A 27,546-nucleotide genomic window follows, 5' to 3' on the forward strand; every position below is an offset into this window, starting at 1 on the left:
ATGGCCGCAGGTGGAGGCGATGGAGCCCTCCCGGATCTCAGTCGCTATGTGGTGTCCCGGCCGGTGTACAATGAGCCTACATTTCAAGAGGAGAACGAGAGGAAATTGTTGGTGCCCAAAACACTCCGGGAACGAGTCCAGAAAACTTGCAGGTGACTGACCGGCTGCCATACATCACGGTTTGGTGGCGGGGGGGCAGGGGCAGGTGACACCTAAGAAATTAAAAAATCCTGGATCGAAGGAGGGTGGGCCATGGCAGGGGAGCGGAGTGCATTTCACAGTGCGACTCGAGCAATTTAACATTTTGTCCTTGGCAGCTGTTCAAGAAGAAAAGCCATTCAGGTAACCAAGACCTTGTTCCCTATTTTGGAATGGCTGCCTAAGTACAGAGTGAAGGAATGGCTCATCAGCGATATAATTTCCGGTGTCAGTACTGGACTTGTGGCTACTTTACAAGGTAAGAGAGATCCAATCTTTCTCCTACTATTATTATGGGGTGGGGTGGTGGGGATTAGAATGTAATGAAGTTGCCTAAACTCTGTCTTGCAGTTGTGGGTCACTGCCCTGATTTACTTAACCATTTTTTAAAAGACTCGTCAGCAATCTGGAAAAGTTCAGGGCTGCATCTTCATTTGGAGCAAAATAAGTTAGGATCCAGCTGAAAATCTGGCTAACTTGCAAATTTCAAACATGAATAGCTCCTATTTGTACATGGAACTTTGTTTAAGATGTGGAATACAGACGTCAATAATACCTGTGTAGAAAGGTACTACTTGGTGTAGATATCAAAAGAGTCTATTGTAAGATTAGTCAATACAGTGGTACCTCGGGTTAAGTACTTAATTCGTTCCGGAGGTCCGTTCTTAACCTGAAACTGTTCTTAACTTGAAGCACCACTTTAGCTAATGGGGCCTCCTCCTGCTGCTGCGCTGCCGGAGCACGATTTCTGTTCTCATCCCGAAGCAAAGTTCTTAACCTGAAGCACTATTTCTGGGTTAGCAGAGTCTGTAACCTGAAGCGTATGTAACCTGAAGCGTATGTAACCCGAGGTACCACTGTACAATACTTTATTTTCTATCATTTCAGGCTTGGCATATGCACTACTGGTTGCAGTTCCCGTTGGATATGGTCTCTACTCTGCTTTTTTCCCCATCCTGACATACTTCTTCTTGGGAACATCAAGACACATCTCAGTTGGTAATTATATATTTCTCATGTTACTATCGGCCAACTATTAATTACAGAATGTCAAACTTATTCAAAGGTATTGGAATATCTCAGACAGTAGTTTTAGTGGAACCAGTTTACTAATATACTTTTATGGTGGCATCTTCCTATTGTGTTTGAGTAGACCTTTATACTTATCCATATTTTTCCACAAAGTGTAGAATTGTAGAATTGCAAGGGACCACACGGGTCATCTAGTCCAACCCGCAAAATGCAGAAATATTTTTGCCCAATGTGGGGCTCGAACCTACCAACCTGAGATTAAGAGCCTCATGCCCTACCAACTGAGCTAACTTTCTGCCATGACTACTGGAAATAGCTTTGATGCCTACATTATATGTATGTAATCTTTTATTTTGCTAGTACTGCTCCTTAGCAGAGCTCTTTACAAGACATCAGGTTCAATGCCAGTTTTGATTCACTTAGGCTCACACAGGTCCAAATGTAATAGTTAAGCACTTTAAACTCAGCATGATGACTTCAGTGTATTAACTGCTAATTCTATATGACAGACAGCTGTGACAATAATGCAGAAAATATACACTCTCGAGGGCTCTAGTTTATGATGTGTATGACAATCTGGATCTTAAATCGTTTTTTTTTTCTGTGGTAGCTTTGGGTGATAGACAATGTTAGCCATTCTCTGAGTAATAATAATAATAATAATAATAATAATAATTTATTATTTGTACCCCACCCATCTGGCTGGGTTTCCCCAGCCACTCTGGGCGGCTTCCAACAAAGATTAGAAATACATTAAAATGTCACACATTAAAAACTTCCCTGAACAGGACTGCCTTCAGATGTCTTCTGAATGTCAGGTAGTTGTTTATCTCTTTGACATCTGATGGGAGGGCATTCAACAGGGTGGGCACCACTACCGAGAAGGCCCTCTGCCTGGTTCCCTGTAGCTTTGCTTCTCGCAGTGAGGGAACTGCCAGAAGGGCCTCGGCGCTGGACCTCAGCGTCCAGGCAGAACGAAGGGGATGGAGACACTCCTTCAGGTATACTGAGTAGACCCATTGAAATCAATTGACAACTCGAGTCCATTAATTTCAAGGGGTCTGCACTGTGTATGGCTAACACTGAGCAGCACCCTGATTGTTTAAACTGACAAAACATCATCATCATCATTTATTTCTACCCTGCCCATCTGGCTGGGTTTCCGCAGCCATTCTGCACGGCTCCCAATCGAACATTAAAAACGCATACAGCATTAAACATTTAAACACTTCCCTAAACAGGGCTGCCTTCAGATGTCTTTTAAAAGTAGGATAGTTGCTTATTTCCTTGGCATCTGATGGGAGGGCGTTCCACAGGGCAGGTGCCACTACTGAGAAGGCCCTCTGCCTGGCTCCCTGCAACTTAACATCTCACAGTGAGGGAACTGCCAGAAGGCGCTCGTATCTGCATATCATGAAACATTGGTTTTATTATTCCTTTGGATGTTTAGTATAATTTAGTGCTTCTACATTTTAAGCTAATTTTGTTGTTTTATTGTTAGCCGTTTGAAGCACACTGTTAAGAAATGCCATGTAAAATATATAAAATTATTCCCAACAGGACCTTTCCCAGTCGTCAGTTTGATGGTGGGCTCAGTAGTACTGAGCATGGCGCCTGATGAAAAATTCCACATGGTCAGCAGCAACATGACAGGGCTGAACCAAACAGTTATAGACATCGCATCAAGAGATGCCGAGAGAGTGATTATTGCCAGCACCATCACTTTTTTGGTTGGCATTCTCCAGGTAAGGGGATTGGATAAAACTGTCTCAAATGCTTTTATACTTTATGAAAGAACTGATGAATAGAAGAAACAGCTTCATGCTAAACACTCACTATTTTCCTCAACTAGAGCCAAAATGTACTCAAATAATAAAGTAGAATGCAAGTTTGCTTGCCTCACATTTATTGTTCTGCACAGTTTGGGAATACCAAGCATTTTTATCCTTTTATGTCATGGGATTCGCGGTTGGCGCTATGGGTTAAACCACAGAGCCTAGGACTTGCCAATCAGAAGGTTGGCGGTTCGAATCCCCGCGACGGGGTGAGCTTCCATTGCTCGGTCCCTGCTCCTGCCAACCTAGCAGTTTGAAAGCACGTCAAAGTGCAAGGAGATAAATAGGTACCGCTCCGGCGGGAAGGTAAACGGCGTTTCCGTGCGCTGCTCTGGTTCGCCAGTCATGCTGGCCACATGACTCGGAAGCTGTACGCCGGCTCCCTCAGCCAATAAATCGAGATGAGCGCCGCAAACCCAGAGTCGGTCACAACTGGACCTAATGGTCAGGGGTCCCTTTACCTTAACCTATGTCATGGGATTAAAGCCTTTCATTTTGTATCTTGTTTCCTGCAGCCAGTAAAAAATGGCTTTTTAGTCTTCTTGCATTTCAGTACAATCATTTTAAAGGTGGGAAAGCCAGACCATTAAAAGAGAAAAGAACTATTGAAAATCTATCTAAAAACAACAAGCAAGGCCTTCATGTAAATCCATACAGCCGGCCATCCTGGTACTTACTCTTAAGTCCTACACAAGTTGAGACTAGGATACATGGAGGAATCTTTTCACCAGCTTGCCCATGTACTGAGATGATAATTGGAGGCTCTCCTCTGGGTGAACCAATGGGCAGAGGTGAGGTGGGTTAAAACTGGGAGCAGGGCCTTCTCAGTTGTGGCACCCCATTTTGGGGAGTCTTTCTGCCTGGCACCCACTTGATTGTCTTGGGTGCCACGTGAAAACCTTTATATTTTCCTAGACTTTCAATTTTTAAATGGTGAGAACATTCCATGCTGCTAGTTTTATTTAATGTTTTAATTTTTTTGCTGTTTATTTAGTGCTCGTTCTTACTTTTTTATACAACAGAATTCAAATAAATAAATGAATTGCATAAATTGGAGCTAAGAGATTAAAACAGACAAAAGGAGTCTTGATCACTCTGTGTTAGGTGGCTAAATCCTGAATTTTGTTAAAATCATGGGCTATTCTAATGCTTTCTAACTGTTCATAAAACTATTCCGTGCTTCTTCTTTTTTCCAGCTAGTGTTTGGATTTCTTCAGATTGGTTTTATCGTGAGATATCTTGCTGATCCACTGGTCGGGGGTTTTACAACAGCTGCAGCATTTCAAGTGTTCGTGTCACAGCTGAAGATAGTCTTAAACGTCCCAACCCAAAACTACAATGGGGTCCTTTCCATAATCTATGTAAGTGTGTCTTGCTGAGCTGGGGGTTGTGCTTGGCCTGATGGAATGGCTGCTATAGATGACAGTTGAGGGAGGAGACTGTTGGAGCTAGTGTTTCAGCCAAGTGGATGTTAATTTAGCTATTAGATCACTGTATGCATTTATATACAAGTGGGGCCGGCAACAAAATGCTGCAGCGTGGAGTTATTCAGCCAGCCATATCTTCTTTCAGGGTGCTCCACTACATTCCCCCTCCCTCCCGTTTTCAGTGCCTCCTGCAACAGTTAGTCATCATTCTGTGGCCAGTGAACATACTCATTCCCCATTGGCTGTTTTGGGTTTAGTTTTGGTTTTGCTCCCTTGAGCTTTCCCTTGAATATTTTTTCTTCTACTTCAGACTTTAGGATTTCCCAAACATGTTGATATGTTTTCGGCTAAACAGCCATTTGTTTTTTTGGACCTCAGTTTGCTGCTCCCTGATACAAGTGGGACCTGCAGCACAATGTTGCATTTTGGAGTGCTTATCTTTGGGATTCTGGTCAACCTGCCATGCCCACTTTGCCCCCTGCCAGCTGAGCATGCTCAGTTCTCATTGAACAGTTTTATGGGGTTCTCTGTCTTACATTCCCCCCCCTCCCAATTTTCTTTTGTACTTCTGCAAGCCTTGGTCAGCTGAAGCACCACTTTAGCTAATGGGGCCTCCTGTTGCCGCCGCGCCGCCGGAGCCCAATTTCTGTTCTTATCCTGAAGCAAAGTTCTTAACCTGAAGCACTATTTCTGGCTTAGTGGAGTGTGTAACCTGAAGCGTATGTAACCTGAAGCATATGTAACCCGAGATACCACTGTACTGTGATACCACTTGTTTGTGCTTTGGTCTCACCCATACACAAAGAATGAGTTTGCTACTCCTATATAAGGTGATAAACACACCCATACAAAGACAAGAGATTCACAGCACAATCACATACTTTTCTTCTAAGAAGTACGTCTAACTGAGTTCAAGGAGTCTTACTCCCAGGTATAGGGTTGCAGCCTTGACTCTTGTTTTCTGTTAGTATTTGCAGCTGTAGATATTAGTAGCTGGCACATATTAGTTTCTGAGCTTTCCTGAACTTGTAATTGTTATTGTGTCTTGGGTCCCATCTGCACTATTTCATTTAGGGTGGTATAATACCACAGTCATGGTTTCCCTTAAAAAAATATTGGGGGCCCTAGTTTGTTCAGGATACTGAGAATTGTTAGGAGGTCACAGAGTGGTTTGACAACCAATCACTCTTCCCAGTGAAGTCATAATTGGTAATATACAGCTTTAAGTGAATAGTGCAGATGGGACCTTAGATGAGAATGTGGTTTATTCAAACTGAATGGTAGCATTTCACATTGTCTTTTTTATTTTTAGACCCTCATTGATATATTTAAAAATATTGGACAAACCAACATTGCCGATCTCATTGCTGGCCTGCTGACCATCGTTATTTGTATGGTAGTCAAGGAAATAAACGATCGATTCAGACACAAGATCCCTGTTCCTATTCCTATAGAAGTGATTGTGGTAAGACAACTACTTTAAGCTCAAGGGATTCGATTGACAGGAGAACAATATCTGTTTTCTCTGTTCGTAGTGTCGCAAGCAGTGCAAGATTCCAAGGGTTCCAAGTGCTTACCCAGGGTTTGTGTTTCCTTCGGGAATGAGGCACAGTGGAGACTGTGGTGTCTTTATGATATATGGTTTATTTGCACATTAACACCCCAAAAGGGTCTTGGTTCTCCCATAGCTGCAGTCTTGGATTCAAAGAGAAATCAGACATTGTTCTCAAACGTTTCTCTGACTCTCTCTCCAGCTCACGGAGGGGGCCCCACCCATTTGCCATCTCGCACCGAGCACCGTAATCCCCTTAATCCACTGTAATGGCTCATCACCCAGGCTATTGCCTTGTCAGGAAGCTAGCTAGGCTATTCCAGGAATTAGAAGCTTTGATTAACACTTGCTGGATCCAGGGATGAGAGGGGTCTGGCAGTCAGTGTAACACCCTGAACTCATAACAGCAACAACATGATGTTATTTCTTTTTATTCTAGACAATAGTCGCCGCTGGCATTTCGTATGGTGTTGATCTGGAGAAAAAGTACAATGCAGGCATTGTTAAATCTATTCCTAGTGGGTGAGTGCAAATTGTTCATTCAGTGGGCAGCTACATTTCAAGGACACACTAATGGCTAAGCTTTTAATAGAAACTGTTTAGCCACTTCATACATAATTTTTTATCTACATAGAATCATGGAATTGTAGAGTTGGAAGGGACTCTGAGGATCATCTAGCCCAGGTACCCCCAAACTCAACCCTCCAGATGTTTTGGGACTACAATTCCCACCATCCCTGACCACAGGTCCTGTTAGCTAGGGATGATGGGTGTTGTAGTCCCAAAATATCTGGAGGGCCGAGTTGGGGGGTGCCTGATCTAGCCCTTGCAACTCAGGAACATGCAGCTGTCCCAGACAGGGATCAAACCTGCAACCTTGGCATTATTAGCACCACACTCAAACCAGCTGACATAGATGTACTCGAATGTAGGGGGGGGGGAACAGCTCAGTCATGTATCACAGTGTTCCCCAACCTTGGGCCTCCAGCTGTTTTTGGACTACAACTCCCATCATCCTTGACCACTGGTCTTGCTAGCGAGGGATGATGGGAGTTGTAGTCCAAAAACAGCTGGAGGCCCAAGGTTGGGGAACACTGATGTATCAAGTGAAAGTGGAGTCAATTTGACTACATCATGTACATGTGCTAAACTCCAGCTGGTAGAATTGCACAATGAATATATACATATGGTGAAACAAAACCAGGTCCAATCTTCACATCCCCTCCCCTGCTCTGTGTATGGTTAAATATTAGAAGTAGCTGTAACAGAAAACACAGAGACTGGGGTGTTGGGGCGGGAAAAAGGAGCAGCTTGGCAAATAAATTGTTAAGGTTCCAACCAACGTGAATCCAAGACGGAGTGAATAACATTATTAGGTATACACTATACACAGGTGCATACAATTCAGTCAGGAGGGTAAACACATGGAGGCATGGCTGTGGGACAGACGAGTCCCATGGCTGCAAGCACATTTCCTATGAACAGTTGGTAATGCATTTTATCCGAAGGACTTTCATGTTACAAGTGGCTTTTGTCTTTTGGGGCTCTCCAACTAAATGACGAATATACAACGTATTTTGCAACAAATAATTTTGCAAGTGAATCTTGTCTGTTTACTCCAGGGAGAAGCACCAGTGGGTTACACACCCGCATCCCCAAATTGTTTCATTATAGAGTCGAAAAATGCCATCATAATAATTTGTTAGTCATAGTTGTCATAGTATTTGTAGAAAAAACACAAATGCGCACACATATATATTTTCCTCCTTTTTTATATATAGGTTTTTGCCTCCCGAAGCTCCAGCGGTCAGCATGTTTGGAGACATGATAGCATCTGCCTTTTCCATTGCCATTGTTGCTTATGCAATTGCTGTGTCCGTGGGCAAAGTCTATGCAACCAAATATGATTATGCTATTGATGGAAATCAGGTATGTGAAACCAAAGCACTTTTTATAAACTGTGAAGCGAAAGCTGAATCTTATTTATGGAGAGGAGCACGCTTATTTTTCAGCCATTGTGGGGGTGATTATAGGTGAAGTTACTTAGTGGTTATATTAGGAAAATAAGTAATTCAGTTGTCAGATTTAAATGAGTAATAGACTATTTCTCATAAGGCGTGCCGGATTCTGCCTCACTTTGTGGGTGCCCGGCGCACACCTATGACATCACGTGCATGGCATGTGTGTGATGTCATGCAGCAGGAAGAGGCCTAATGGGACCCAAAGCAGCCTCTGGAAGGTCCAGTGGGACCCATTGCAGCTTCAGGAAGGTCCCAACAAAATTTTGTGTATGCCCAGGCACCCAGGACTCCCACACAGATGGCACCAGTGTTTCTCATCTTTTTTTTTTTATTATAATATTTATTAAATTTTAGTTTAACAATAAAATACATAGATAATAACACAGTCTTTTTCAATATCCACATTTCATATTCATCTTTGGACTTCCTCACACCCCTTGATCCTGCTTTCTAAACTCATAAATTTTACCAGCAAATTATTAACTTGGTTTAATTCATATAATATAATTTTCCAATATTTAATATCTCAAATTTTGGGATTTAACATACTCTTATTGAAGCTTGATCATAAAATATTACTTATCCACAATTTATCTTTTCATCTTCCAATTAAATTTAAATTTATATTCTTTATACCTAGTTTGTTGAAGCCATGTTTTTGCTAATCTTACATCTTTCTTAACATTCATACAATTTACAATGTTTTTGTAGATAGTCCTTGAATTTCTTCCAGTCTTCCTCCACCAGTTCTTCTCCCAGGTCTTGGATTCTGCCAGTCATCTCCGCCAATTCCATATAGTCTATCAGTTGCATCTGCCATTCTTCCAGTGTGGGTAATTCTTGAGTTTTCCAGCTTTTAGCGATGAGTATCCTTGCTGCTGTTGTAGCGTACATGAAAAAGGTTCGATCCTTCTTTTGCACACTCTGACCAACAATGCCCAAGAGAATGGCCTCTGGTTTCTTAGGGAAGGTATACTTAAATACCTTTTTCAGTTCATTATAAATCATTTCCCAGAAAACCTTCACTCTAGGGCAAGTCCACCAGAGGTGAAAGAATGTTCCTTCAGCTTCTTTACACTTCCAACATTTATTATCAGACACATGGTATATCTTTGCAAGCTTGACTGGAGTCATGTACCACCTGTATATCATTTTCATAATGTTTTCTTTCAAGGCATTACATGCCGTAAATCTCAGACCTGTGGTCCATAACTTTTCCCAGTCAGCAAACATGATGTTGTACCCTATGTCCTGTGCCCATTTTATCATGGCTGATTTGACCGTTTCATCCTGTGTATTCCATTTTAACAGCAAGTTATACATTCTTGAAAGTATCTTAGAGCTGGGTTCTAACAGTTCTGTCTCTAACTTTGATTTTTCCACCTGGAATCCTATCTTTTTATCTAACTTAAAAACTTCTTTAATCTGAGCATAATGTAGCCAATCTTGCACTTTATCTTTTATTTTCTCCATACTCTGCAACCTCCAGTTATCTCCATCTTTTTCTATTATTTCCCAATATTTCGGCCAGGCACCAGTGTTTCTCATCAAGGGTGGAACTAGATCTGACGGCAACATGGAATTGGTACCAATAACAGACTCACGTTGAGCCCTCCCTCAACTCTGTATTATTTGTCTAATCTTCTTTAGAAGTTAGCCAAGTCCGTGACCATCTCTGCCTCTTGTGGGAGAGAGTTCCACAGTATAACTATTTGCTGCATGATGAAGTACATTATTTTGCCTGCCCCCAAATCTTCCAACATTCAGCTTTATTCAATATCCATGAATTCTAGTGCCATGAAGGAGGGACAACCTTTTCTTCTATCCACTTTCCCATGCCATGTGTAACTTCATAAACTTCAGTTATGTCACCTTTTAGTCTTATTTTCTCTAAACTAAAAACAAAAACAAAAAACACTGCATCGTTTCCTCACAGGGGAATTGCTCCACCCATTGATTATTTTGGTTGCCCTGTCATTTTATGCAATTCACTTTCACATTAGCTGCTAGGAAGAAGTATTTCCTTCTCCATTTTTTTTTTTTAGATGAGTCTGTTTGAACCAGATTTCTAATGGAGCATTTATCTTTGCTATCATTTTTTTAAGTAGTACGTAAGAATGCATATCTGAGATGGTATGAAGGCTATTTCTATGGCAATATTCAATATATTGTATCTGGAACTAGGGCAAGAACAAATTAAACAATTGGAATTGCCAAGCATTTTTTTTTCTTAAGGCAATTAGGGTTGTTTGTTTTATTCTTCTTCCCATTGTTTCTTCTTTAACAGCTGTGTCTTTACATTTATATGTCTGTTTCCAGGAACAGCTATGCATAAGCCTACAGAGCTCTGCCGTTGGTCAAGTCCTAAAAAGGAACTTGTTCCATAATTCCACACTATTTTATTTTACAGTGGTGCCTCGCAAGACGAAAAGAATCCGTTCCGCGATTCTCTTTGTCTAGCGGTTTTTTCGTCTTGCGAAGCAAGCCCATTGACGGCTTAGCGGATTAGCGCTATTAGCGGCTTAGCGGCTTTTAGCGGCTTTTAGAGGCTTATCGGCTTAGCGGATCAGCTGATAAGCGGCTTAGCCGCTTAGAAAAAGGGGGGGGAGAGAATAAAACCCTCAGGAACTCGCAAGACAAAGGGGTGGGGGAGATGGGGGGGTGGGGTCGGGTGGCAATGTTTCTATTTTACTTACTATATGTACGTTTTGGTGTCAGCATTGCTTGTGCAGGTTTTCTGTTGTTCACTTGTGTTCCTTTGGTGGTGAGAGAGGTTGGGGTTGGCCTAGGGTGTGGTTGTTCATTTGTGGTTGGCTGTGGTGGTCTTAGTTTTCATGTGTGAGTGGGGTGGGTCGGTGTTTTGGATCAGGTTAGCCATATTGATTTATATGCTGTTGGATAATTCCACACTATTAAGAAAAAATACTGCACCTCGAATGTACAGCTACAACCTCATTTGATTCAGTTTTGAAATTGGATCTAGTCCTTCCCAATTTACAGTTCAAAATAATATTTATGTGCAGGAGCACTGGCAGAGGAAGAGGAGTGCAGGGGGAGCACACCACCCCGCCTGTTCTCTGCCCCCCCCCCGGTGCCAAACCATGAAGCTCTGCCACTGTGTAGGAGAAAGCTCTTTTTTTTTTTTTAATGAAGAAAAATTGCCTTAACACCAAGCTCTTCTAACCTTCTAGGAATTTATTGCCTTTGGGATCAGCAATATTTTTTCAGGGGCCTTCTCTTGCTTCGTTGCCACCACTGCTCTTTCCCGCACAGCAGTCCAAGAAAGCACTGGTGGGAAAACCCAGGTAATTCCGCTTGATCAGAATAAACAATAAAGACAATTCTAATCCGTGTATTGCTTAGCGCACAGTGATTCTTCGAAATCTCACTGTTACCGATTTTGTGGGTGGCGTTTCTGAACGGAAAGCCAAACGTTTCATTGATTTCCTGGACACCAGGTTCCCTGACATAAAACAAAGGGAGCACATTAAGAGAAGACTATAGCACCTGAATGGTATTACCTTAACTCGCATGCAATAGGAAAGATAAATAAATAAATATCCCTGAGCCCAGATTAAATACAGTGATGTCGCGGTGGGGCGGGGTGGGCAGTCATCTGAATGCTTCATTGATCACTCAGGTGTGAGTATGTAGCTTAAGGGGGTTTCAAATGGAAGTTTGCAGGGCCCATCCCAAGTAGGAACCTGGTTTTTTTGGAGGCGTAATCAGATGACCGCAAGTTCACATTCACAGTCAGTCAGTAGTACTTTAAAAAGAAAGTAGCTGCAGCTAGGAAGGACATTGAGATGAATACAAGACTCTGCTGTGTGCATTTGGCATATCCCTATTGAAATATACTCAGAGTTGAGAGTGGATTTCATGCTCTTTATTCAGCTCATAGTGGTGAGGAAGAATGAAAGTTCCCTCAAAGTATCTGCTTTATATACATTATTTACACAGTGGGCTGCACATGATTGGCTAATTCCGGAATTCTCCTGTAGGCCAATCAGGTTGTGGATTCACTTCCGTCTGGAGCCGGATTGGGTGGCTCCTGCAGACCAATCATACTGCTGCATTGTTCTAGGACCAATCAGACTTCTGCATTCTGAATCCTATTGTTCTAGGACCAATCAGACTGCTGCATTTTGGATCCTATTCAACTCAGTACATAACACCTATGAAAGAAAATTTTAAAACATCCAATTTTTTTTTTTTAAATTACCACTGTACTACTTAGGCAAAAACTTGTTTATGGTAACTGAATTGCTTTTGAACTTGTCCCTGTGCTCCCCCACCAAACAACAACAATCCACAATCCATAATAAGAATAAATAGCCTACAAAAGTCTGTTATACAAAAAGCATACATTATAGAAACTCTATTTCCTTATTATCTAAAACATCTTTTTCAGATTGCTGGAATAATCTCAGCTGGAATCGTACTGATTGCCATTGTAGCCTTGGGGAAACTGCTTGAACCTTTGCAGAAGGTATGTTATTATTGCACTTGTCATCGCACCGTTTTTGGGTGCATAAACTTAAGTAATGTTTTAGTCTGCTTCCTGATAAACAGAAAGCATTCCCCTGTTATCTTCCTGTTCCTGCTCACACACAAAGACTAACATGTAAATACACATACTGCCTGTGTTTTCCTTGAACAATACAGGTTAATATGTCTTTCTTTCGTTGCAGTCTGTGTTGGCAGCTGTGGTCATTGCCAACTTGAAAGGGATGTTCATGCAAATATTTGATGTACCCCGTCTGTGGAGGCAGAGCAAGGCAGATGCTGTGAGTTCTTTAACGTGTGAACCGTCAACTCATATTTTGAATTAAATGCTTACCCTTTGCTTTTCATTTTAATTCACAATAAATAAATAATTGAGAATCTCAAGTCATTGTGGGGTGGGGGTGGGAATAATGTTCTGCATAGAACAAATGCACCAATGTACAGTGCTGGATTCCCTGGTTACTATGTCAGGTTTCCAAATCATTGAGGGTTCAGGAGACAAACAATTTCCTGTGGCTTCTTCTTCTGATGTTTGTACATAGACCTAGTTCTCACTGGTGTGGTACAGCAGTACTTGAGCTGCATCCACCTCAGGAAGCAGCAGTGGGGCGTTCTGCCTCAGGTGTCAAAATACCTTGGACCATCTGCAGTGTGTAGGCCCCAATCCACTGAAGCAAAGGCCTCCCCTATGAGATTGCCAAGACAATGGTAGGATAAGCCAAGGACACAGTGCCAAATGGCTGTACACATGCCATGCATTTAAAGCACTTCCCTCTCCTGCAAAGAATGATGGGAACTGTAGTTCATCTCTCAAAGAGCTACAATTCCCAATTATCCTTAACAAAATACAGTTCACAGGATTATTTGGTGGGGGAAGTGCTGTGCTTTAAATGTATGGTGTGTAAACAGCTAAAGACAAAACCAGCGTTAGGGACAAGCAATCGGTTTGAGTAAAACAAAACTCATCCAGTGTAGACAAGGTAAGTTTCAGCAACTGGTGTTGCTCTAGCAACTGGGAAGCTCAATGTACAGGCTGATATAGCCTGGTCTCCCACTGCTGCTGGGGCTTAAGGGTGTTCTGAAATCTGTTCCTCTTAGAGAGCACCCTTCTTCATAAGGAGACCTTAGCTGCACAGTGACTTTTGACAGTGGCTTGAATGCTTGGATTTCTGTGCTCTAAAGCAGTGTTTCCCAACCTTGTGCCTCCAGCTGTTTTTTGGACTACAATTCCCATCATCCCTTGCCACTGGTCTTGCTAGTCAGGGATGATGGGAGTTGTAGTTCAAAAACAGCTGGAGGCACAAGGTTGGGAAACACTGCTCTAAAGGGTTGTGAGGGGTGGCTTGACCTCTCCCTCAGACCCCACCGGGGACATTTTTGCACTTGGGTAGGACTGCCATAAGTCCAGAATTTCCTGGACATAGCTGGGGTTCATCTGCCCAAAACAGTGCCCTGGAGGAATTTTAAAAAAAAACAACTAAAATGTCCAGGAAACCCCGGGTGTATGGCAGTCCATATTGGAAGTGTTAATTTTTTGGCGATTTTCCTAAAAAAATAGGGGGGAGGTTTTGCAAAAAAAAAAAAATCTGACAAAGTGAGGGTGCATTACCGGATTGTCACTATTTGAAATATGGCAACCCTACACTTGGGTTGGAATCCATCCTGAGGGTCTGTCAAGAAGATCCTTTAAAGGAAGTTCTGGACAGATTCCTTCAGGACTGGTGATGGCAGACTGTTAGATCCCTCAAGTATTCAGTCAATTGAAGGTCAAATTTATCCTCCAATGAGTCACTGTCTGGCTACAAGTCAAGGCTGGGCATGGCACTGGGAGATTCACATGACTCACATAAAACAAAATTCACTATACACAGAAAAACAACCAATTAGTAAGAAGGCTAGAATCCTTTCTGCTAACATGGTTGATTTCTGTATGGAGGAGTATATTATTATTATAATTATATGAAGAAGCATGGTTTGCATGTTTCCTCTGAAATAACACTCACTGCCATGCCTGTGGGATTTCCTCCCATGTCAGTTAGGCAGCCCCAGCTGCTTCCTTGCATCTTCTCATTTCTCTGCTCTACAAAAGTCTGCTTTCGGTGGTTGGCTGGAATCACCCTGTCTACAAATGGGATATGGTCTGACTTTTCTTGTGTTTTCTTTTCCAGATGATCTGGGTTTTCACATGTATAGCGTCCATCATTCTGGGACTAGATTTGGGGTTACTTGCTGGTCTGGTGTTTGCACTGCTGACGGTTGTCCTGAGAGTTCAATTGTAAGTAACTATTGTATAGGCAGGGGCAGTTTCTGCCACTGCACTCCCAAGAAGACAAGTAAATAAATGAATACAAAAGAAGAAGAGTGACACAAGTTACTATTGTTCTGCTATTGCAAACAAACAGTGTCACTAGTTTTAAAATTGGAAAAGGAAAATGAAATACAAATCACGCTGCACACAGCTGAAATTACTTCCCCATAGCCCGTTACGAATGAGAAAATAGAAAATGCATAAATAGATATGATAATTTGGAATAGTGCAGACAGAACTAGGCCAACAGGCTGTAAATAGTTTGAGTCAAAACCACAGTAAGCTCCTGAAAGAAAGCATAGACAGTTCTGTTCTGTTCTGGTACTGCTGTTGACATTTGGTCTTCTTTGAAGTGCTCCTAGAGGCTACAATGATAATCGTAGAGAAAAACGCTCAAGAAGAACTTTTACATTCTGAAGAGATGGCCCACTGTGATGCAATAACAGATTCATTTTAGTATCAGAAATCTTTGTATCAGGGCAAGGCAGTGTGGTTGGGGCAGCACAGCTGCATTGGCAAAGCCAGTTCAGAACTCCAGTGGTGCTGCACAGCTCTGTCCTTGCGGCCACCCTGCCTCATCTTGGTAGTTGGTGATGCTACTGCTGTTGAGAGGGCTGCAGCCCTGCAGTGTTCCATCGCATTGGCTTGTTTTAAGAATTCCTGTTGTGGTATCCTTCGTTTTCCTGAACCTTGTCAGACGCTTGATGTGTAAACAGCCTCCCTTTTCTTACATTTCTAGCTAAGTATTATTTTTATCAGTGTCATAACTTTTTCTCACATGCATCTGTTGCACACTGATACATGGAGGAAAAGATAGCATATGGTGCAGATAAGGAATCTGGGGGGGGGGGGGAAGGAAACCTAGCTGATTAGCTAAGAAGGAAATCATTGTTAACATATTCTGCTTATGACGTAGAGCAGGTGTTGTGGCTCAAACTCCTATCACCCCTCATTGTTGACTATGTGGCCTGGAAACTCGAGTCCAGCAACACCTGTTAGGACCACATGTTCCCCATCTCCAATGTAAATGAATGAAGATTAGGTGGAGTATTTGGGGGAGTGAACTGAATTTAAATCAGTTTGTGCGTAGGCTAGCTCAAAGAAAGTTCAGGGGGTGTCAAAGGAATGGAAGTCAACAAATAGTTCAATTGCTTTGACACACACTTTAGAAACTTGAAGTGGCTCTATTGTTGTGGAGGGTGCCGGGGAAAGTATTATTCGAGATAAAAACTGAGAATTATGGTAAAATTAATAGTTAATTGTTAAAGGATGCTGAACTTGTCTGAGTTGTCAGTGTGGATTGTGTTGGATCCCACCACAGAGCTCAGGAAGGCACACTTCCTTCATGGCAAAAATTATACTGCCCGGTTAATTGATAACTTCTTCTTATGTAAATACCAGTGGTTTAATATTCTCCTAAGGAGCACAGAAACATGACACTACTTCTCATTTTAGAATTACAAGTTGTATATTCTTCAGCCAGGCAGATGGCTGTAATGGATGCTTTAAATCAAGCTTCTCAATGTAGAGTCTTCCAGGTACTGTTGGACTACAACTCCCATCATCCCAGACCATTGGCTTGCACTGGTTTGGACTGGGCAGGTTGGAGTTCAAGCTGGAGGGTACCAGGTTGTGGGGAATTGTTTTGAAGAAACTCTGAGCTGTGTAAATAAAGCAAAGTATTAGGGCACAGTTTATGCATTTTGCAGAATCAAAGTCACCTTTCTGTATCTTTGGGAAGATTTTTCTCAGTTTTTCTACTTTTAGATGATGGTGAGGAGTTTTTTTTTTTAAAAAAAAAAAATACTTCTCTACTGCAACAAATTGCATTTTAAGCTGTTTCAAACTGTTTTAATATTGACTTTTATTTGTTGCAACCTGACCTGGGATCTTGGGGTGAATAATTTGTAAAAATAATAACAACAAAGAAAAGGGTATAAATCCTGTTTTTTATGGGTTAGCATTCAAACACCTATCCAAAGTGGAAGAATCTAGGGAAAGTGTTACCACTTGATTTCACTGGAGGTGTAAACTGGGGCAAAAAAAAAAAGACTCAAGAAACATGGGTGCTGCTCTATGTGTTTTGTGCAAACAAATTGGATCACAGAAGATCACAGAAGATCAATGATTACAGAAGATCAATGTCCTGGTTGAGCTTTAATTCTAAAGTGTTTCATGATCCTCCCTCATAGCTGGCTGTAAAGTAAGACAACATGGTAGTCCACAAACAACAAGGAAGCCAGAATAGTTGTCCTTATAAAATCAGGTTTAAGAACCATTCCACTACTAAAATAAGTAAGTCCTTGTCAATTCACATGTAAGGAGTTTTTTAAAGATACTTTCCATGTCTTGCTATCTAGCTTACAGATTAAGTAATTAATATCAGTTCAGCCAATGTTTACTTGCAACAAACTGTTCTGTATAATACATTAATTTAACATTAGATTATGTACTTTGATCAATGTTTTGTTTTGTTTTTGTCAGTCCTTCCTGGGGTAGCCTTGGCAGCATTCCTGGCACAGACCTATATAAGAACATCAAAGAATACAAAAACGTAAGACTTTCTAACAAGTTAATATTTCATCAGATTATTTTTTTTTTTTTAGAGTTGCTTGGGGGTTTACTAGTCTTTATCCTGCAGTGATAGGATGGCAATTGTTCAATTGTTCAAGTATTATAGTGAGGAAGGGAAGTCTTGCTGGGTGGGGTAGGAATTCAGTCATCCATCTAGCGAGCTGAAGTAAGGGCATTGTTGGAAAAGATGAAGTGGTATTGCTTGCATCAACTTTTTTTTTGCACCATGATTTGTGATTTGAGTGGAGAAACGTCTAGATTCCCTGCATAAAGAGTTGCGGGATGTAGGGATATCGCGGAGTGGACAGTGAGGTCCGGAGGGAGCACACTTCCCCACGAGCAGGCAGCCACAGTCTGCCTGCACGTGTGACCCTGGGGTGCAGGAAACGCCCCCCTCAGACAAGCCACAGCTGTCGGAACATCGTTCCCTCTGTCTGACCTTTTGCGGTCTCAGCAGTCTGCGGTGCCCTGTCTGTAACCTTTGTCCCTGAGACCTTTTGTCTCCTTCGTCATACACTGTGCAAGGGGAAAATGACGCTGTGGAAACAGGTGCCAAAATAACTTTGTACCACCCCACGATCTCGGGACGGAAGATGTGTAAAGGTCACAGCCCAAAAATGTATCTGCCTAGCTTGCACATTTGTCTCAATAAAAGGAGGCTCCACAGGAATGGTGGTAGCTCGCTTCAGCGCACCTGTGCGCAGCTCACCTGATGATCAACACCTGTCTTGGGCCTTCACTTCAGCGGGGGGTGCCCTCATTCTTTAAATATTTAGAATCCTTCTTCTGCAATAAAGTACACTTTTTTGTACGAGCAACTGTGATGGAATGGCCAACCCATTCCCTAAATGGACCCATCCCCTAAGTTTCTGGTAACCTTTCAGTGGTTAAAACTGCACCTGATGACTTTGCAACAGACCTCGGAGAAGAGATCTGTGGTATTCCAGGAGCCCACGTAGACAGAAGTGAAAGGTAGGCTGTCAGGGAAGTAATAATGTTAACAGAGTGGTTAAAAGGGATCAAAAGGGGAAAGGAGTCAATTTAGCAGCCCGGCACTAGCAGAGTGGCAGAAAAACCCACACAAATCCATGCTCATTTCAACTGAAAAATGGTTTCTGTAACAGGTTGTTGAACCAGAAGGAGTGAAGATTCTCAAATTTTCAAGTCCAATCTTTTATGCTAACATTGATGGCTTGAGAAGCAGCATCAAATCCACTGTGAGTAGCCTGTGATATTTCTGAACACTTCCTATGTGCAGCAGCCACAATCCAAGTATGGATGGAGGAGAATTTCATTTGGCCTGCATCTTAAGCAAAATGACCTAATTCACACATCTCAGACTAATGTAGCGATTAACACTTAATTATCCTTCAGACTTTCACACATCTGTGAATTTATATGATATAGTTCTCAGCTCAAAGATGTACCAAAATGCATATTTTAGAACAAAGTCATACATACATAGAGATAAAATACACATTTTTTGTGTATTTTGTTATAAAATATATATTTACCGTATTTTTCTGTGTATAAGACGTCCCCATGTATAATACAACCCTTATTTTTTATTGAGCTTTTTTGGGGGGGCAATTGCCCCATGTATAAGATGACTCCTTGTATTTATTATTTATTGTTGGTTTTTTGTATCTTTACCATAGATCTCATTGTGACTATCTTTGTTAATGTATGTATGTATGTATGTATAAGACAACCCCCATTTTTTATCCAAAAAATATAATTTCTTACTCATTTTTTACATGGAAAAATATGGTGTGTATTATTTAAATATGAACATCCATACAGATTTCTTTAAAAACATATCCACAGATTAATGTGGAAGTGGAACTGAATTGACTTTTGAAAAACTACTTGCAAAACTGACACAGACCAGAAATAGTGATTTGTCCATCTCTAAAAACAAGACAGGGCAGAATCGCCAGGGACAGTCTGAAGAAACAGGATGTGTTAAATTTGCTAAAGCTAAGCAGGTCTGATCTAGTCAGTGTCTCAATTATGCATACTGCTTTGAATTCCATAATGGAAGAAATGTGGGATAGCAGTGGAATTTTTTTAAGGACAATGCACTTAAGCCCATTGATTTCAATGGATTGTGGCCAGTGTTTTTCCCCCCTCTCAGCTTACCATTAACACAAATAATAGAATATATTTGTTCAATTCTGCTTTCTGCAGGTGGGATTTGATGCCATGCGGGTATATAACAAGAGGCTAAAGGCTCTGAGGAAGATACAGAAGCTAATCAAGAAGGGAAAATTGAAAGCGACCAAAGTAAAGTATCATTATTCCCTCTTTACTCCATGGTTCAAACATAAACAACGGGCCTGAAATATAAGCGCTGGTTTTGTATCTGCCTCCCTATTTTGTTTATGCAGCAAGAATGCAGCAAGAAATTACTATTTGTAACAGGAAGCAGGAAATCTAAATGGGAGATGAGGGATCAGAAATTTGATCTTGCCAGGAAAATGCTCTGTGACTAGCATAACCTATGCTAGTGTTTTCTGTTGGTACAAAAATGGAGTGTCGTCTGAGAGAGACCAACTCTGTTACCAAATACATTTTCTGGACAACATCTACTGCATCTATCACTGCGCTTTTCTTGAGCAGAAAAACAGGGAGTTCTGGCGGAATGAACAGAGACAGAGGGGCAGACAGACAGACAGAGAGCATTGCTACAGTGCTACACGAGCTGGAGCAAGCAAGTCAGGCAACCAGGTTAAATTAGAGATCCTAGGATCAGAGCTAGAAGGTAACTCGGCCTATGCATGTCTGCTCCCAGATATGTGAGCATAGGATAACAGTGTTTTGTTTTGTTTTAATAATATTTATTCAAATTTTAAAGGTTACAAAGAGTAAAAAGAAAAAAAGAAAAATACAAACAGTTAAAAAAAAAACAAATCAAACCTTTACATAACTTTCTTTCCTTTGCTTATTTCCTTGACTTCCTCACACCTCCCTTTTTTGTATTCTAGTTCAATTAGATATTTCAGCAAATCCTTTCCCGCTTTGTTTTTATCCTAATAATTTATCTTAATATACTGTAATTTTACATTCTCATCTTTCACCAATTAACAATCCATTTTTTCTTAATCCTTTATATCATTTCTGCTAAAGCCACATTACTTCATTCCAACATCCTTCTAACATTCCTTAATTTTACAATGTTTCTGTAGATAAACTTTAAATTTCTTCCAATCTTCTTTCACCAACTCTTCACCTTGGTCTCGGATTCTGCCAGTCATTTCCGCCAGTTCCATATAGTCCATCACCTTCATCTGCCATTCTTCCCGGGTGGGTAGCTCTTGTGTCTTCCAGTACTTTGCAATAAGTATTCTTGCTGCTGTTGTACATAGGATAACAGTGTTAGACACATATGTAGGTAGCCTGGATCCTCAAGACCCAACTAACTGAGCTGTGGATAAAGTTCAAATAGAAGAGCAGGTCCCTTTTCTAACCTGGCAAGTGAGAGGATCAGCAACCTCAACTTTACTGGCTGGTTCAAGAGTGGAATCTGGTCAATAAATAAAAATAAACAAATAAACCTTTATTGTCACTACACCACCTGTGTACAGTGAAATTAAACGAGCCCCCCCCCCATACAATGCAATGGGTCTGTAGTCATTTAGGCAGTTAATTACTGTTTTCTTTGGAACTGGGACAATGGAGGCTGCTTTCAAACATGATGGTACACAAGCAGTCTGCAGGGAGATGTTAAAAATCTTGTCAGGAGCCCTGTTAATTGATCATTGCAGTTTTTTATCACTATCCCCAGCACCCCACCTGCACCAGTAGCTTTACTGGGATTCAGCGCCCGCAATGCAGCTTTCACTTGATGGTCATATAGAATAAATGGCTGAGAGTTTATCGGCTGGCAGGCAGGAGCCGTGATACTTGATCTTTCTACCTCATAGTGGGCGAAGATGTTCAGCTCCTCCGCTAACACATCATCAGCCTTAACCGTGTTCCCTGTATTGCCCTCGTAGTTGGTTAGGTGCTGCATTCCCTGCCACACTTGTTTTGTGTTGTAATCGGCTAGGCAATTCTCCACTTTAAGCTTATATTGTTGTTTTGCCGCCTTAATGCCTTTCCTAGCTTTGTTCTTGCCTCTCTGTACTGTACATGTTCAATGACAATTCGTTAACTGATGAAATAGAGTCAGGATTGTGCCAGTGTGGTGTAGTGGTTAAGAGCGGTAGTCTCCTAATCTGGGGAACCGGGTTCGATTCTCCACTCCTCCACATGCAGCTGCTGGGTGACCTTGGGCCAGTCACACTTCTGTGAAGTCTCTCAGCTCCACTCACCTCACAGAGTGTTTGTTGTGGGGGAGGAAGGGAAAGGAGAATGTTAGCCGCTTTGAGACTCCTTAAAGGGAGTGAAAGGCGGGATATCAAATCCAAACTCCTCCTCTTCTTCTTCTTCTTCTTCATCTACCTGTGCATAGTGGAGACTGGAATACAGTGAAGGATCTCCGTTCCTGAGAATTTCAACGTTTATATCTCCATATTTTTTTTCTGGGCGCAGAATTTGATGTTTGCTTGTTTGTGTAAATAACAGGTTGTTTCTGACTATGTCATGCTTAGAGGGGGCTCACTGGAATCAATGAATTTAAGTCAATGAAGACTAACTTATGTTGGAAACAGCCCAATGATTTGTTTTCCTTTTTTTCTGGCATGCAGTATAGCAAATGTAATTCTTTTATGCAATTGTGTGTATGATGTGTGCCTATACGCATAAACACAATATGACAGTTAAATAATTGTGGCTTCAATATTGAGTCCCAATGCCCATTCGGGTCATATATAAAGAAAACCTGAAAGATGGTTTAAAATATTTTATTAGGGTGGGGGGAGTCTACAGTTTTGTTTGTTAATCAGAATTTTGCTGAATATACTATGATTTTATTTTTTATCAGAATGGTATCATCAGCGATTCTGGTAGGACTAATGAAGCATTTGAATTTGATGAGGACCCAGAAGATCCTGAAGACCTTGATGTTCCAACTAGAGAAGTAGAAATCCAGGTGGACTGGAATGCAGAACTCCCCGTCAAAGTCAATGTTCCCAAAGTGTCTCTTCACAGTTTGATTTTCGACTTTGGAGCTGTATCTTTCATGGATGTAGTAGCAGTGAGAGTTATGAAAACAGTAAGAATATTTTATCACCTTACTAAAAAAAAAAAAAAAAGTTTTAAAGAACATAATAATTTGAATTTATGGGATTGCTAGACCATTCTGTGATTCATGTGCAATATGTGGGTTTTTCTGGCTGAAATGGTTAGTGCTCCTGTTGACCTGTGGAATGGTGAGATGCGCTAATAGCGCAATTGCTCCTGAGTGCCCTTTCTGCTGCTGTGGAGTATTTAGTTGCCTTAATCCCTGCATGAGATGAAACTGATAGTGGTGGTGATGGTGTCAAAGAAAGCAATCATACATTTTATAAAAATTGTAAATAGCAGGTGTGTGGGGACTGAACCTCAATTTGTAACTATGAGAAGGAGTGAGGGGCTTAAACTCTTTGTTCCCCACTCTAAAGTTGATCCACAGTAACAGTCTCCTTCCACCTGCAATTTGCAATGGAGAAAAAGCTCTCCTTTCCAGTTGAGGTATGGTCCCCACACCTGCTGTTTACTTTTTAAAAGACCATCCATACAGTTGTCGATTGGGCACACAATTGAACAAGTCCTAATTGCCTGCATGGCCCTAATAGACACCACTGTGTATTAAGGAGAGCCATATTTTGTTCTACGCTAACTGTGGGCTGAAATGTGGTGTCAATCAGTTCCAGAAACAGGCTACTTACAGAAAATGTCCTTGAGAATACATTTAAGATAACCCCGACCTTTTTCTTTTCAGATTGTCAAAGAATTTGAAAGGATTGATGTGAGAGTGTACATCGCATCACATTTAGGTAAACAGATATCAATCCATTTGCTAATAATAGACTGCCTTCATTCAGAGTAGCGAGCAAAGTGCAGAGGCTGCATAGCAGAGTGCATGCTTTGCAGGCACCATCATTGGCCTAGCAACTCCTGGTAGAAAGGACTGGTTTAGACAGGACTCATATGGCAAGGCTGGGAAGGTTCTCTGCCTGAGACCACTGAGTACTTCTGACAGTTGGAGTAAGTAGGGAACCAGTTGGACCAACAGCTTGACATGGTATAAGGCAGATTCAGATTCATATAATAGGGAGGTGTGGGTATCCTCATGATTCTGCATACCATATTTTTCTGTTTATAAGACACCCCCATGTATAATATGCCCTATTTTTACCGCAACAACCAACCGCCAGTCCACCCTCGGCACTATCTGTGTATAAGACGGACCCTAATTTTTGACATTATTTTTTAGGGAAAAACCCTAGTCTTACACACGAAAAAATACGGCAATTACTGAGTATCTTGCAGACCTATTTGGAGTGCACAGCATTTTAATGATAAACCAACAGAAGGGAAACAAAGAGACAGCCTCTACTTGGGACTGGTGCAATGCTAGCTTGGAAAGGGATATTTTTGCTCTCAGAACCAAATTAGACATGAAGTCTGGACATCTGTGACTGGACCTCCTGTTGTTTTGAAAAGATTGCTAGCAGCCACCAGTTTGTGGGGAGAGGCAGAATCCAACCAGGACCATGACAGTGAGAAATGACCAGGGATACTTCTTTCCCATCTGATGTTTTCCTGATTAAAATAATATTCAAGCTACTATTTACCAAAGGGTACCCACCATGGGACAAATAGCAGATACACTGACTGTCGCACAAGGGGATCTGCAGCCCCATGCAGATCTTGCACACAATGTCTGCAGCCTATCGTGACTGTTGGAAAGGGATCGGTGTCAGAGGCACATACATGCACCTTTGGTGGAAATGCCTGATATTAACTGAATTTTGGAACTTAATAACTAAGCTCATTGGGGAAATAACCACTAAGGAGATAGACCCTGCAATACAGATTAGGGTTTTCACCATACAGTAAGCTCTCAACTTGCATGGGAATTATGTTCCAGGGATAGCGCCTAAAGCCAAAATCACACATTGCATAGTCAAAACACATTATGTGCAATGGCAAGTGGGATTGCCAAAGTTTCCCCCCTGGGCGCCCACCCTTTAAAAAAAATTTTTTTTATTGCCAGTTGTGTAAAACTGAATGTGAACAACTTAAATGCATTTAAGTTGTGAGTGCCTGTTATTTTTCTATGGAAATATTTGTATAAGGGTCCTGTAAAGACCGACTTATTTATTAATCCGTATGTATGCTGTAGAAGAACATTTCTTTTTGGTCTTTGATTGTGGCTTTTGTGTGAGTTTAATAAAATACAGTAAAAACAGCTTGATGCATATAGGATGAGGAGACACTGAAAATACTATGAGAGCTATTATTTATAATTTTGACCGTACAGGGCTATGCTTATTTATTTATTGTTTGTTTGGTTATTTATTTATTTATTTTTGTGGGAGGAGGTTGGGTGTGAACTTATAATTTTGCTAAAAAGGGGGAAAAATTGAATAGGTTCTGCACACAGTGATGTTGGGGTAGATCTGAGTATGCGATTTGCTTTTTATTTGGTTGTTGTTGCTGTTTTCAACTCTTCAGAGCACATTATCAAAACACTGGACCACTGTGCATTTTTTGATGATGCCATTCAAAAGGATATGTTTTTCATGACTGTCCATGATGCCGTACTCCACATACAGAATCTGAGCATGCAGAGAGACATCCAGGATCCTATATTTGAAAAGGTAACATAACTTTGTTTTCATTAATTCATGTGTACTGGCTTGTAGCCTAACTTTTGTGAGTAGAGAGCTCCATTCATAGAACAAAACTTTCTTATCTCCTCCTTGTATTGGAGCCCCACCCCACCCCAATGCCCCTCTAAACCTTGTCCTTTGAATCGGAGGACACTTCAGGGCAGCAAAGGGTCTGGCCAGGACTCCCACCTTGCATGAGTACAAATGTCTTTTTATTCATACCTTTGAATCCAAGCCACTTTAAATAAACCTTGTTTTATAGGAAAGGCCAAAATTCACAAGGAACTAGGCTTGTTCAACAAAGAAAACATTAGTTATTATTTATTTTTAAAACCTATACCTGGCTTACCTAAAAATGTGCAAAGTGTTTGTATGATAAATGTGTGCTTTGTATAAGAATGTCATAAAACTTATCTATCTACTCCAGATGGTACGTTGCAAACATTTATGAGGAATCCTTCCTCATTCTGTAATATTTTCTTCTAGTTGGCCTCTAAGGACCAGTTCAATTACAATCTTGATAGTATTGTCATCGCAAGCTACATCAATATTGTTTGTTATTGCTGTCTCCAAAACCTTGGATTCAATATGGGGTTTTTTTTTTTTAAATAAATGAATTCCTTAGACTTCACCCATAGCTCACCGATATTTTTAGAAATCATGAAAATGGATCCAGCATTTGGCATTATTGATTTTGTGCAAACTTAACCAGGTCAGCAAAGCCATATTTAGGGAATAAAAAGATATGACGTCAGAGCTCCTAATAGCTTCATCTGAAGGCTTCAGTGATTGCTTTTTATTCTTTTTCTTTGGATGAACCCTTTCACTATTTTATATTTGTATTGTTTTACTGAAATTCTTCTGTATTTTGTGTTTTTCTTGCAAATCATTCAGGATGCCTCTGGATTTGTGATGCAATATATTCATATGATTAAATAACTAACGAAAAGTATATCAGAGATTTATATTTAGTCCCTTAATCAACTGCATTGTAGTACATTTCCTGTCTACACATTCATAACAACTCTTAACATTTTGGTCCAGATTTCACTAATGCAGGAGTCAAAGGAACCGATAGAATTTACAGAAACAAACCAGAATGAAGAGCTTGATGTTCAGGAAGAGGTATGTTTTACTTTAGTACAAAGCATTATGTATCCCCCCCCCTTTTTTTTTTTTTACATAAAATGATGATAAAACATACAGGGCCTGTTTAGTAAACACACCAGATACCTGTGTACCAAGGGAATGCTAGCTGGTTGCAATATTGCCTTGGTCATACATGATGACCTTGAGGTTTAATTTTGTCAACTGGGCAGGAAAAATGGCTCTGGCTTTATAGCTTGTCTAAAATAGCTCATTCATCTCAGAGGCCATGATCTTCCAGGAGCTTCTACATATCTTCTGTTCACTTCTATGGAGCTGCTCACAGGGATGTTTCTGGAGATTGTTATTACATTCATAGAATAATTAAAGGCTAATGTACACCACAAACTTAAGCAGGTTTAATAGGAATATCTAACAGAGACCTTTTACGGGATTCTTTGGGGGAAATCATATATTTGTATGTTTGTAATATAGTACAAGTATACAATATAGTATGAGTATGTAATATTGTAAGAGTTTTGAAAATCAGAAGGTCATTTTGGAAATAATGTTTCTCTCATTCTTTTTTAAAACAATTCTCACCAGGCTATGCGCAGGCTTGCTTCATGAAGGAAGGATATCGAATTTATCGTATCTGTGAACTCTGGCAAATGGGAAGCAATTTTAAAAGCATATTTATCATTGAAACAATTAACTTTGCACTAGAAGAAAATATTTATCTTATGCTACAGGTGTCTCGGACTCTAATTTGTCTTTTTACATAGTATTCTTGATTAACATTATTTGGTAAATTTGTATCCAAATTACTTGGGAAATGGAAAGATTATAGATAAAGCAAAACTGGCTCCCAGCTTCTAAGTGAGGAGGACACACACAGAACTGTATTTGTGTCCTAATTTTATTCCAATGTACGTAACCGAAAACAAGAAGCAAAGAAAGAAAGAAAGAAGAAAGAAAGAAAGAAGAAAGAAAACAACTTGATATGAATTTGGAAGACATCATCATCATAGACTTTTATTGTGCTAGCCATAGGCCATGGCATTATTCAGAAAAATAACAGAAGGAAAAACAGCAATAACCATAAAAATCATCAGGCACCACACATACAAAATAAACCTCGGTCACAACTATTAAGATTGTTTGCTGCATAAAATAGAATAGCAGAAGATTCTCTAGTAAAATGTGCCAAATTAAATATCTGAATCCCCTTTGCAGTTGACCAC

The 27,546-nt window shown here is 40.7% G+C and overlaps 1 protein-coding gene across 1 annotated transcript; it reads left to right on the forward strand.

The window, feature by feature from the left end:
- Positions 1-27,038, forward strand: SLC26A4 (solute carrier family 26 member 4; the record flags this gene model as incomplete). The annotated part of the gene is made up of 20 exons (XM_079993427.1): positions 1-152; positions 318-457; positions 1,087-1,197; positions 2,791-2,975; positions 4,262-4,426; positions 5,805-5,957; positions 6,484-6,566; positions 7,826-7,973; positions 11,257-11,370; positions 12,477-12,554; positions 12,757-12,852; positions 14,740-14,846; positions 17,364-17,433; positions 18,578-18,670; positions 19,644-19,739; positions 22,381-22,611; positions 23,320-23,374; positions 25,059-25,204; positions 26,261-26,341; positions 26,909-27,038. The coding sequence occupies 20 exons, from the start codon at positions 1-3 to the stop codon at positions 26,930-26,932; spliced, it is 2,328 nt and encodes a 775-aa protein (XP_079849553.1). The 3' UTR covers positions 26,933-27,038.
- Between the last annotated feature and the right edge of the window lie 508 nt (positions 27,039-27,546).

Source organism: Podarcis cretensis, assembly GCF_951804945.1.
Source record: "Podarcis cretensis genome assembly, chromosome: 10".
NCBI classification, from domain to species: Eukaryota; Metazoa; Chordata; class Lepidosauria; order Squamata; family Lacertidae; genus Podarcis; species Podarcis cretensis.